Raw genomic sequence first — 12,978 nt, 5'->3', positions numbered from 1 at the left:
ATCAAGGACTCATACAGAGTCTCAGCTGATACCTGAAGAAGGACCATTTGGTAGCCAAGTAAATAAGGCGTGGAACAGTGTTTCAGGAAGGGGGAACAGCACCTGCTAAACTCGGGAGGTGTGAGAGAACACCATAGTTTCCTTGAACCCTCCGGAGCATGCCAACAACGCTTCGTCCTTCCCATTATTCTCAATAATCTTGGGGCAGGCAGCAGCAAAGTGGAGGCGGGGGAGTGTTGGGTGAAAGGTCTGCCTTGGGGGTGGGATTCACAATTCCTGGATGTTGACCTGTGTGGGCTGTCACCCTGCTCCCCAGCCTCAGGAGGGCCCCACGCTGGGTCTGATGCTCTGTTGTCACCATTGGGAAATTCTTAACCAATTTGGGACAGTGGAAATTCTCAAAGCCCCCAACCCCAGAGGTTTTACTCACAGGGATATTGGAGAACTCCTAGGTCAGATGACCAAGGGCTTGGGCAATCTAGAGCAAGTTCAGATTTTGCATTTAGGGTGTCGAGGGTTGAAGGAAAGAAAATGAAACGTTCGATTAAATCCATGAGTGAGGGGCGCCTGGGTGGCTCAGTGGGTTAAGCTGCTGCCTTCGGCTCGGGTCATGATCTCAGGGTCCTTGAATAGAGTCCCGCATCGGGCTCTCTGCTCAGCGGGGAGCCTGCTTCCTCCCCTCTCTCTGCCTCCTCGTGATCTCTCTCTGTCAAATAAATAAATAAAATCTTAATTAAAAAAATCCATGAGTGAGTAAATGTATGCGTGCATATGAATGACGGAGAAGTGAACGAGCCCGAGCGCGGGAGATAGACCGGTGGAGCCACCTGTGCGCCCTGCACCCCCAAAGCCCCGGCGCCGCCGGCTTTCCCGCCTCTCGCGAGCGCCCCCTGCCGACCACAGGCTCGGCCACGCCAAACCCGGGTCAGACCGGGCCTTTTGGCCGGCTTAGCCCTCCCTCTCGCTCCTGATTGGCTCCCAGTTGCTCGCGATGCGTTACGGGGAATGTAGTCTCTCGGCCCGCGTCTGCGCTTCCTGCGGCCGGGAGGCCTGAGGGAGTTACAGGAAGTACGTAGCCCAACTTGCCCGGGTTCCAGAAGGCATCGTAATGGCATTGCGCGACGGGAATTGTAGTCCACCCGTGGGCAGTCTCCGCCTCAGTCCTCCAAGTCGGAACGACAATTCCCACCATGCACCGTGGTCCCAGTTCGCCGGGGCAGGTGCGCGTCCTTCTAGGAGTGGTAGTCTTGGTCCTCTCCGTTCTCCCTCTGTTCTGCGTTGGAGGCCGGCCCCCAGGACTACATTTCCCTGCACACCCGCCGCCCCCCCCCCGCCGCGCCGGGCCGCGGCAGCCATTTTGTTCCGCCAGACAGGCCCCTAAGATGGCGGCGGGGGAGACGGTGAAGGTTGCCGCCTGCCCCTCCGGGCGCTAGCCCGCGCTCTCCGCGTCCCCCGGCGGCCGGCCCATGGCCTGGCGGAAGCCCGGACCATGGACCTGCGCACCGCCGTGTACAACGCCGCCCGCGACGGCAAGCTGCAGCTGCTCCAGAAGCTGCTCAGCGGCCGGAGCCGGGAGGAGCTGGACGAGCTGACGGGCGAGGTGGCCGGCGGGGGGACGCCGCTGCTCATCGCCGCCCGCTACGGCCACCTGGACGTGGTCGAGTACCTGGTGGACCGGTGCGGCGCGAGCGTGGAGGCGGGCGGCTCGGTGCACTTCGACGGCGAGACGATCGAGGGCGCGCCGCCGCTGTGGGCCGCCTCGGCCGCCGGCCACCTGGACGTGGTGCGCAGCCTGCTGCGCCGCGGGGCCTCGGTGAACCGCACCACGCGCACCAACTCGACGCCCCTGCGCGCCGCCTGCTTCGACGGGCACCTGGAGGTGGTGCGCTACCTGGTGGGCGAGCACCAGGCCGACCTGGAGGTGGCCAACCGGCACGGCCACACGTGCCTCATGATCTCCTGCTACAAGGGCCACCGCGAGATCGCCCGCTACCTGCTGGAGCAGGGCGCGCAGGTGAACCGGCGCAGCGCCAAGGGCAACACGGCCCTGCACGACTGCGCCGAGTCCGGCAGCCTGGAGATCCTGCAGCTGCTGCTGGGCTGCAACGCGCGCATGGAGCGCGACGGCTACGGCATGACCCCGCTGCTGGCGGCCAGCGTCACGGGCCACACCAACATCGTGGAGTACCTCATCCAGGAGCAGCCCGCCGGCGACGAGGGGCGGCCGGGGCTGTCCGCGGAGGCCTCGGCCGCCGCCGGCCCCGCGGGAAGCGCGCCGCCGCTGGGGGCCCGCTGCTGCCGCTCCGCCCCCGAGGAGCCGCTTAGCGATTCTTACGAGAGCTGCTGCCCCACCAGCCGCGAGGCTGCCGTGGAAGCCCTGGAGTTGCTGGGAGCCACGTACGTGGACAAGAAGCGGGACCTGCTCGGGGCCCTGAAGCACTGGAGACGGGCTATGGAGCTGCGGCACCAGGGCGGCGCGTACCTGCCCAAGCCCGAGCCCCCGCAGCTGGTGCTGGCCTACGACTGCTCCAGGGAGGTGACCACCGCCGAGGAGCTGGAGGCGCTGATCACGGACCCCGACGAGATGCGCATGCAGGCCCTGCTGATCCGCGAGCGCATCCTGGGCCCCTCTCACCCGGACACCTCCTACTACATCCGCTACCGGGGCGCGGTGTACGCGGACTCGGGCAATTTCGAGCGCTGCATCCGCCTGTGGAAGTACGCCCTGGACATGCAGCAGAGCAACCTGGAGCCCCTGAGCCCCATGACCGCCAGCAGCTTCCTGTCCTTCGCAGAGCTCTTCTCCTACGTGCTCCAGGACCGGGCGGCCAAGGGCAGCCTGGGCACCCAGATCGGCTTTGCAGACCTCATGGGGGTGCTGGTTAAGGGCGTGCGCGAGGTGGAGCGGGCGCTGCAGCTGCCCAAGGAGCCGGGGGACTCGGCGCAGTTCACCAAGGCCCTGGCCATCATCCTGCACCTGCTCTACCTGCTGGAGAAGGTGGAGTGCACGGCCGAGCAGGAGCGCCTCAAGCACCAGACGGTGTACCGGCTGCTCAAGTGCGCCCCCCGCGGCAAGAACGGCTTCACGCCCCTGCACATGGCCGTGGACAAGGACACCACCAACGTGGGCCGCTACCCCGTGGGCCGGTTCCCCTCCCTGCAGGTGGTCAAGGTGCTGCTCGACTGCGGGGCGGACCCGGACAGCCGGGACTTTGACAACAACACGCCGCTGCACATAGCGGCCCAGAACAACTGCCCCGGGGTCATGAACGCCCTCATCGAGGCCGGTGCCCACATGGATGCCGCCAATGCCTTCAAGAAGACCGCGTACGAGCTGCTGGACGAGAAGCTCCTGGCCAGGAGCGCCGTCCAGCCCTTCAACTACGTGTCCCTGCAGTGCCTTGCCGCCCGCGCCCTGGACAAGAACAAGATCCCCTACAAGGGCTTCATCCCCGAGGAGCTGGAGGCCTTCATCGAGCTGCACTGACGGCGCCCGGAGAGAGGAGCTTCCGGGACGGCCGGGGCCGCGCGCGCGCTCCCGTCTCTTCGTGGGCCCTTGGGTGGCGTGACACGGAAGGGCCGTCTGGCCTGCACGCCCCGTCACCCCGCGGAGAGGGCAGAGGAACTAGCCGCTTGTTGGCACTCACAGCCTTCAGGATCGCGCGCTCAGGAGATGCCCGCTGTTGCCCGCGCCCCGCCTGCCTGGGTCCCGCAGGGTTTTGCCTCTTTGCCTGGAGGCAGAGGAATGGAAGCTTTTGCCTCTTTCCCTCCAGCAACTGGAAGAAGCTGCAGATCGGCTCCTGCTTCTCCGCCTCTACGTCGCCGGAGAAGCCCAGCCCCTAAACGCAGCGTCGGGACTGGGGGCCTTTCAGGTCGAAAGCTGGAGATTGGAGAAGCGAGACCGACTGTCCCTTCTTCCAGCAGCACCCCTGCCCCCCGCACCCCGCTCCCTGCCCCCGGGCGCGGCTTCCGACGCTTTGCTCTTCTGGTTCGCGAGTGAGCAAGTCACACGTGGGGCACCGGAGTCCCCGGGTTTCGCTGCCGTGGTTTTTTTTTTTTTTTTTTTTTTCTTTTTTAAAGAATGTGTGGTCAGATTGAAGAAGTTCGTCCCACACGGGGATTTCCGTGGCGCCAGAGATGGCGAGGCGGTCGGGAGTGAGCCTCGCCCTGCGCAGGGGTGAGGCAGGTGGACGTCCGGGGTGGCGGCCCCAGCGTGAGCGAGTCGGCGTCGTTGTTGAAGCTTCACTCGTTTGCCTTCTGCTTGGGCTTCCCGACGTGGCGTCGATAGCCAGAGAGGCGTTTCCGGGCCGGCGTGTGTCCTCTGCTCGGGGAGAAGGAGTGTGGCCGGCCCCGTGCGGTTCCCCGGGTTCTGCGTCCAGACTCGCGGCCACCGCAGCCCCGCACACCCCGACCGCAGCGGCTCTGGCCATTTTCTCTCTCTCTCTCTCTCTCTCTCTCTTGTTTCTTTTTCTTTTTCTTTTTCTAGCTGCTTGAAAGCCTGAGTCCAGGCATTCCCGAGCAGATTCCAAGGACGCTGTGGAGCCAGCAGACGGCGGATGTCCACGAGCTGGGAGCTACAGAGTCTTGGTTTCCCGTCACTCAGGGTCTCTCGCGCCCCGGCAGGCCGCTGCAGAGTAGGGGACAGTCGAAGGGGACAGAAGCAGCTGCCCCGGCCCCGGAGCAGGGTCACACCCGGGAGAGGGGAATCCTATCCGGCAGCCTGGGGAGGGGGCAGCGACATGCCCCCCCGCCCCGGTCACTGCAGGCTCCCTGGGGAGCCCGTCCCTCTGAGGACGCTCGGCCTCGTTTGGATTTGCAGTGTGAGTTAGGACGTTATTTATTTTCAGGGCCGGATCTGACCTGTCGAGGGGGGAGACGGTCACTGGCCCTTGAAAGCACGGAATAAAGCAGTGAGGCAGTTGACCTTGTGTCTGCGCCCAAGCTCCGGTCCTGCGCCCGGGGGAGGCCGCTGCGGAGTGCAGAGCCCCATTGGGGGGGGGTTCGTGGAGACCCCAGACCCCCAAACCACCTTCTCTCCCCGGGGGCGTTTGGAGGGGTGTCCTGGGGCCGCCGGTCCGATTTCCCCAGGGAAGTGGCCTGTCCCACGCATGGGAAAAGCAGGAGAGCCGCTGACATAACACCGAACCCCTACTTTGTGGCTGGGCAGGCGCAGAAGAGGTGGCGTGGCCCTCCCGAGACGGGGACGGCTTGGGGAGTGGGGGTGCCCAGGAGGCCGCAGGGAGCTCGGGGGTTTCCTGAAGCCGGTTCTGGCCTGGGGAGGGGAATCAGGGTCTCTGCACGTCAGCCCAGTGCAAGCCCTGCTGTGTGGCCATGGACGGCAGGACCCCTGCATGCCTGGGGAAGGCCCGCCCTCCTTCTCCTGACCTCATGGGGGCCTCGCCCGCTCGGGACAGGGAGCACCCACGGCGCTGCGGTGTGAATGCATCGTTGCCTTGAAGGAGTGGCCGTTGAATCAGCAGGTGCTCAAGTGGCCTCAGGAGACACTGCACCAACCAGAGCATATACTGTGCCCTTGCTGGATGCCGGGCTCCATCCGTGAGCCACTCAGGGCAGCTCTGGGAAGTCAGTGTTCTTCTCCCTATTTTGCAAGCTGGGGACGCGGGCTATGGCGTGTTTCAAGACCTGCCACAGAGGAAACTGTCCCCTACCCCCGGCCACATGTTTTTTTTTCCAGAGCTTAGACATGAGAACTGTGACTTCAGCCCCAGGCTCACACAGGCCACTCAGAGTTCAGGGGGCTGTCACCAGGCAGCGACCCACAAGATGCAGGGCAGCTCTCTTGCTCCCCTCAGCCCCAACCCGTCACAGTGGGCCGGGAGCCCAGCGTGCGCACTGCTCCACCCCATGTCCCCAAACCTGTGCAGACTGAGTGAAGGCGGGGCTGCGTGAAATGCAGGGACAGGTGCCACGGCTGCCAGGCCACACGGGAGGCAGGGGAGCCCGGGAGCTGAGCGGGCTGGGAGTCAGGGGGAGGGGTCGGAGGGGTCCCCTGCCCATGGTAGCTGCTTCCGGTCCCACTCCCTGAGCTTGGGTTCTACCCACTCGGCCAGCTGCTCGGTGGGTCCCTGTCTCCGACTTCCGGAGCCCCTCGCTGTGTCGGTCACCTGGGTCCTGGGAGCCCACGTGCTGAGGGGGGAGGTGGGCGGGTGGATTCACAGGGGCACGTCTCCCCCCTGGGAGTCCAGGGCCTCTAGCTTGGGCCCTGCGTGCCCCGGGGTCACCACGCTCCCAGGATTCCAGGACTGTCATCTGAGCCGTGTTTACAGGGAGGGTAGCAGAGCAGAGCGTCCCGGCCGCGGGTTAAAGATAGCCTGGCTCAGAGTCACGCCACAGGCTGGAAAGGGGAGGTGTCCAGTTCCTGGGAACACGGGCACTGGGGGCCGGCACACGGCACAGCAGGGTGCTGACGCCGTTGTCCTGGAGCGAGTCCTGTCCTCTGGATTCCTGCGGGGAGCTTGGCAGGGACTGGACAAGGAGCCCGTTCCACCGACCGGTGAGCACGAGCATTCGGCAACACCCAGCCCGGATCCGGGCGCCGCCAGCAGCACTCCTGCAGAGGGAGGCGGTTTCCCTCCGGGACCCCCGCACCTGTGCTACCCGTAGGCTGCAGGAGAGACGTTGAACGTGCCTTGGGTGGGACATTTGAGACCCCCCAGTGCAACCTCTCCCCCCTGCCTAAGGCCTTCGTGTCCTCCTACCAAAAGCTCATCGAGCTATAATTTTGATCTGATGTCCCCTCCTCCAAGAAGCCCTCCCGGATCGTCGAAAGCGTCTCAACCATTCCCGTCCCCCTGGGTTATTTCCTTCTCAGCCCCCACGTGTAACTCAAACCCATCGAATGACCCAGATGCTTCCTTCCTTGTTCCTGGTGTCCCCTTCCCTAGAACGCCACGTGCACCAGCTTGTTCCCTGTTGTGGCCCAGGGCCCAACACAGGGGCCACATGGAGTGAGGGCGGACGCGCCGGGGGGCCTGGGGAGCAGGGGCGCGCGCTGCACAGCCTTGAGTGCTGTGCGCTCCACCCCCCGGGGCGCGGAGGTCACCAGCGGTGGCTGCAGGAACAGGACGGGGACTGCGGGGGTCCCCCGGCTAGTGGTGGCCACACAGCCAGCCATCTGGCCTGCAAGGTCCTTCTCCAGAGGAGCGCGCCAGCCCCAGTCTAAAGTGTCCCCTCAGGAAGCTGGACATTCAAGAGCGAATTAAACCCGAGTGCGTGGAAGCCAGGAGTGAAATCAGGGAAACGGAAAGGCACAAACGAGGGACTCCCCACGGGCTTGGTCAGAGGAGCGAGCGACTTGACCTCGGGTGGGGAGTTTGGGCCCGTGCAGGCTGTAGAAAGTCCTTAAATAAAACTTTTTTAAAAAATTAAAAATTTAAAAAAAAAATGCACAAACAGTAGAGAAAAACCAATGAACCCAAAAGCTGGTTCTTTTAAAAGTTAAGTAAAATTGACAAAACGAGCCCTGAGTAAAGCCTAGAAATAAGTGTCAAGTCGCCGGACCGGACACCGGGAATGAGTATCACTTATTAACGACACGGCAATTAAAAACATTAATAACAAGGTATTTTTTTAATAATTTATGTATTTATTTTTTAAGATTTTACTTAATTTACTTGACAGAGATCACAAGTAGGCAGAGAGGGAGGGGGAAGCAGGCTCCCCGCGGAGCAGAGAGCCCGATGTGGGGCTCGATCCTGGGACCCTGAGATCATGACCTGAGCAGAAGGCAGAGACTTAACCCACTGAGCCACCCACGCGCCCCAACAAAATACTTTATTAAGAACAAAAGTCATATAAAATTAGGTGAAACACGCGTGCAGCGCGGCTTTGGCCCTGGGGCCACCAACCCGCCTTCAAAGCTCTGACAGGGTCCAGCTTCCTCACTAAGGGAAGGCGCATACTCACTAGGCCACGCGGGCAGAGGTCAGGACAGTGGCCACGTGACCTTGGGAATGCACCGCCCCTCCCTGTGCCTCAGTGTCCTCTAATTCCAGGGTGAACAGGACCAGCTGCCGGCTGCATGGGGCAGGAAGGACTGAGACGGTCGGTGAAAATGTCCTGGGGCACGGGAGCTGCACGGTGCTTGCTGTCTGCCCTCTCACTTCCACCTCCGCTACGGATGGGCTCCGAGAGCCTCACGGTATTCATGTTTATTCGAATGTGTCTTAGGGAACCATGCTTAGCCAGCCTCCCCCCACCACTGAGTTTAGAAGTGTTAATACTGCAAATGGCCCACGGTCCAAAATAAAGACGAGTTCCAAGTTTCTACTGGGAGAAAATCCACCGTTCGGAAGTGTGCAGTTCCGTGGCTTTTACAGTCCCAGGGTTGTGTAGCCAACACCACAGTCCAATTCCAGGAGATCAAAGCCGGCGGGGCTGGGGCAGTCGGTGTTAAATAGAAAAGCAAAGAAGAGGGCAGGAGGCAGGTGAGCAAGGCTGGGGGGTGCCCGGGAGGGTGCCCGAGCTCGTGATGGCCCCGCGTGATGACCCCATGTGATGGCCCCGCGTCACGGCAGGGCTCCGGAGCCCCGCCTGCCCGCTGCCAGCACCCAGGTGCCCGCGGAGAAGGCGGACAGGGTTCACAGGATGGGGCGTGCACAGAGCCCACTAGGGGGTCTGAGGGACTCCAGGGGGCAGCAGGGGGGACAGAAGAGGAGGCCAGGCCCCTCTGAGAGGTCAGAAAACTCCTCTTCTTGGGAAGAGAACAAGTTTTTAAACTTCCCTTGGAAATAGGAAACCCTCGCACCTCCCAGGGCTATAAAAAGACCATATCTCCTGGCCAGGCTAAAAATAAAAGATCCCCACCCAGAAGCACTGGGAATGAGAGGGGGCACGGTGTGGGCCTGGCTGGGATGGAACTTGCTGTGTGACTTAAAGCAGGTGTCTGCCCTCTCTGGGCTGTGATCCCCAACAGCATTAGACTGGACAATTTCCAAAGACCCAGTTAATGGGGATATGTATACAGCGGCTGTTGTTACGGAGGCTCTAAGGGGGAAAAGAGGGCTGCCAGCATGACCTGAAACGTGGCACTCTCTTAGGGAGTTTGCGGGGGTGGGGGTGGGGGATGTCTCTGCTCCTCCAGCGTCTCCAGCCCCAAGTGGGGCGGGGGGAGAGAACTGGAATCTCTATCCCATGGCGACCCCTAGTGGCGCAGAATATGCACTGCAGCACCTTCTGGGTCTCCGCAAATAAACGCGGCATCCTGTTCTGGGGGGAAGGGGGGCCACATATGTGACACAGGTTCTCAGGTCGATGGGCTCCTCCCCATCCTTCAGGAGCGCTAAACTACCTCCCAGCACGGGGTCTTTGCATAGGCTATACCTTCAGTCTGCAGTAGCCTTACCTTCTTGGAATGCCTCCTCCAGGAAGTCTCCCACGACTGCCCCCAGCCCCAGGGCCCCCACAGTGGCATCTGCATCCCCCATCACACCCAGGGCCACCCCGACTGCAACCACCTAGTGGTGTGTCTGTCTCCCTCACAGAGCTGTGAGTCCCGTGAGGGCAAAATCAGGGTCTGCTTTAGTCAACACTTTGTCCACCAAATCTGAAACCATCCCCGGCATACATTAGGTGCTCAATACATACTGTTCAATGAACGTATGATAAAGCGAATGAACAGTTCATTCGCCAGCAGGGAGGAGGGAAACAGAACAAAGAGGTTATTTTAAAGATAAAAAAGATTTGCACATTGATTTAAGTTCATTTATTAAGCACCTGCTGTGTGCCAGGTACCGGGGTCCAGCAGTGAAATCAAAAGATAAAATTCCCATCCTCTTGGGAAGGCAGATGATAACTGCTCAGTGAATAAATGACTCACTGTTTTTTGCCTCAAAGTGAGACCAATAGAATGAGAGGGCCGGATGGGAGGATCTGGTAGACAAGGTTGTAAATGATTTTAACTGGGGCGCTCAGAGAAGCCTCCAGTAAGAGGATGACATCTGAGCCAAAATCTGGAGGAGGTGAGGAGGGGACTATGTAGGCTTCTGGAGGAAGGACGTTCCAAGTAGAGGGAACCGCCCATGTAAAGGTCCTGGGGCAGGACCACATCTGGTGTGTTGAGGCCCATGTGGCTCGTACAGACTAGGTGAGTGAGGGTGGGGGTGCAGAGGGAGCGGTGGGGGTCGGGGAGGGAGCGGTGGGGAGTGCAGCTCGAGCCGGGCCTTGGAGGCGGCGAGGAGGACTCCTGCTTGTACCCCAGAGAGGTGGGAGCCCTGGAGGACTGCGGGCGGAGGAGGTGCTCACGGGCGCCCTCTGGTGGGCCATCCAGACCGCGCGGGAGATGCAAAAGACTTGCAAAATTCCAACTCAAAATCCCTCAAGTTCTGCCCGGGGCCGGTGGCAGCTACACACGCACCAGGTGACACTGGGCAATGCACTGCCGTCTCTGGGCCCAGAGAGCGGGAGGACAATTGTACAAGACCTAATCCTCCCAGAAAGACATCATTCCAAGCAAGGACAAAGCTATGAACCTCCGAAAACAAATCATCTGTTACTGATTCGTGTTTCCCAGTTTCTGAAGAAGGGGAAATTTTCAAAAAATTCCCCTCTGTATTTCGTTGAGGCTGTTTGTCTTAGCGGAGACAGGGTATTTCCCAGGAAACACTCCAGGCCTGGTGGCCACCAGGGGGCGCTAGGGCAACAGGACTCGAGGCTGAGCCTCCAGCTCTGGGCAACTCCACGGCAGGGCCTGGAGTTGTCCTAGGCGGCCTTCTGGCCTCTGGGCCTTTGCCCGTGCTGTGCACACCTCCAGGAACCCTCTTCCCAGCCCACCGCTCATTCCAACATATGACTCAGGGCTCCGCTTACTTCCTCCTTCCAGAAACTTCTCTTAATCCCCCCAGGCTGGTCAGCGGTCACCTTTGGGCCTCAGTAGGCCCCTACACTTCTCCATCACAGGACTAATCCCCTGTCACTGTTTCTGTCTCTGGCAGCTGACCTGGAGTCCTGGGAGAATAGCACAGAGTTGTCTCGGGTCACCTTGGGGGGATGGTGACCACATGGTCACCACTGTGCCCACAGGGGCTGCACCCAGTAGGAGCTCAATAAATGTGGTTTGGGGACAGAGAGGGATGAGTCCACATCCTCTCCACCCAGTGCCCTGTGAACCCCAGTGTCCCGCATAGGCCTGCCCACCTCAGATGCTCCGAATACTGTTCCTTAAAAGGATTCACTTACAGAGCAACTACCGCATGCTGGGCACCGGGGACACTACCGTGACCCAGACAGATGCAGGAGTCAGGAGAGGGACACGACTATTTCACAGAATAAAAAGAAAACAATGGAGGTCATGAATGAGCCGTCTGCACAATCTCCATATGGGCTAGAAGCCAGTAGAGACACTGTCTCCTTCCTCTGCCCCCAGAGGCTACTTATGTGCTGTGTGACCTTGGATCAGTGACTTCCCCTCTCTGGGCCTTAGTTTCCTCATCTGTAAACTGGAGACAAGGTTAGTCTCCAGCTCCTGGGCTGTTGGGAGGATAAAATAAGCTCAGCCAGGATGTAAAAGCCTCAGCCCAGGGCTTTCAAAATTCCTGTCCTTTAAGTATGCTGCGGTGACACGGGGACAACCAAAGTACTGGAGTTCCAGACCTGAAGTCACTAGGTCGGTGTATGGCTGGGAAAGAGGAGACCCAGGAAAGGGCTGTGACTTGCCCCAAGTCTCACCATGTCCCAGGGATGAAATAAAGACTCAGGCTCTGAATGTCTCCGTTTGTTCTTCCTCTGACTCCACCTAGGTCCAGCCCCCATCAAGGCTGGCCTGGACCTGCTCTGCTGCCACTGCTCCGGTCCCAGGCTCAGGACTGGGCCCAACTTCCGGCTCTGGCCTTCCCAGAGCAGTCACCAGAGGACGCTGATGAACACTTGAGTCAGCTCCTGCCGGCTTATGCCCACAGCCTTTCAGGGACACCAACTCCCTGAGGGAAAAGCCCAAGTCCTCCCAGAGGCCCGCAAGGCCCCGCAGGAACCTGCTACGGTCCCCTCCCTGCCCTGTCCTCCTCCCTCTCTCATTCTCCTCCATCCACACAGGCATCCTGGCCGTTCCTCTAACATGACCGGCAGGCCCCTGCCCCAGGACCTTTGCACAGCTGTTGCCTCTGCCCAGAAAATCATCCTGGTCCTCAAGCTGGTCTCATCATGGCCAGCTCCTCTTCCTATGGGTCTTGGCTCTAACACCATCTCCTCAGAGAGGCCCTCCCTGGCTACTCGGGCCAAAGTTTCCCCACCAAGGACACTCCTATCTCACCGTTCATTTCTTCTGATATCCCTTCACTTTCTGAAATTATCTCATTTCATGTGATGACTCATCCACTGTCCCCTCCCCTCCACCGCCAACTAAAAGAAGAGCAAGGGATAGATTGCCTCTGCCTTTGGCCCTACTGCACTCCAGTGCCTGGGTCAATCTGGGTACACAGTAGGCGCTCAATAAATGTTCACATGAACAAATGGCCTGTTCACCACCATCATCCAGTTACTTGCAGCTAGCTCTGGCCTCCACTATCAGACAACCATCTGTCCAAGAACCCAGCCCACCTCTGCCCACCCTGGAAGCCGGTCCCAGGCTCCTCCCTCGGTTTCACTTCAGTGCCACGGAGACTCCAGAAAGCTGACACCCAACAAAATCTGAGTCAGTGGCTAAAATAACCAGTGGTATCTGTCCGCGTGGGTGACTCAGCCAGGCCTGCCACGCCCGCCCTCTGGGGCCTCAGGAAATGAAGGAAAGCGCTTGCAAGTTAATGTTTGAGCACTGTGATTGCGCCTGTCGTGCGGGAGGGGCCGGCAGCTTTCCTGGCTCTGGCAGCTGGAGTTCACCCTTCCTGCACTCCTTCCCTTGGAAATTATAATTCCTCCACTTCTGATCTGTGTGGCCAGTGGGGACTCAAATTCACCCCTTTGAGCCCACTTGCCCTATCCCTAAAATGAGCCCAACAATATAAGCTTCTACCCTGGGAGAGGTCA

At 60.3% G+C, this 12,978-nt stretch overlaps 1 protein-coding gene across 1 annotated transcript; it reads left to right on the top strand.

Annotated features, from left to right (window-relative positions):
- The first annotated feature begins 1,349 nt into the window (after positions 1–1,349).
- On the top strand, positions 1,350–4,923 carry FEM1A (fem-1 homolog A). The gene has a single exon (XM_004771476.3). It carries the CDS (start codon positions 1,490–1,492, stop codon positions 3,485–3,487), a length of 1,998 nt encoding a protein of 665 aa, XP_004771533.1. The 5' UTR covers positions 1,350–1,489; the 3' UTR covers positions 3,488–4,923.
- The last annotated feature ends 8,055 nt before the right edge of the window (positions 4,924–12,978 follow it).

Source organism: Mustela putorius, unplaced genomic scaffold (assembly GCF_011764305.1).
Source record: "Mustela putorius furo isolate JIRA1106 unplaced genomic scaffold, ASM1176430v1.1 tig00000095_pilon_pilon_pilon, whole genome shotgun sequence".
Lineage (NCBI taxonomy): Eukaryota > Metazoa > Chordata > Mammalia > Carnivora > Mustelidae > Mustela > Mustela putorius.
This window is presented reverse-complemented; position numbering and strand designations above follow the sequence as displayed.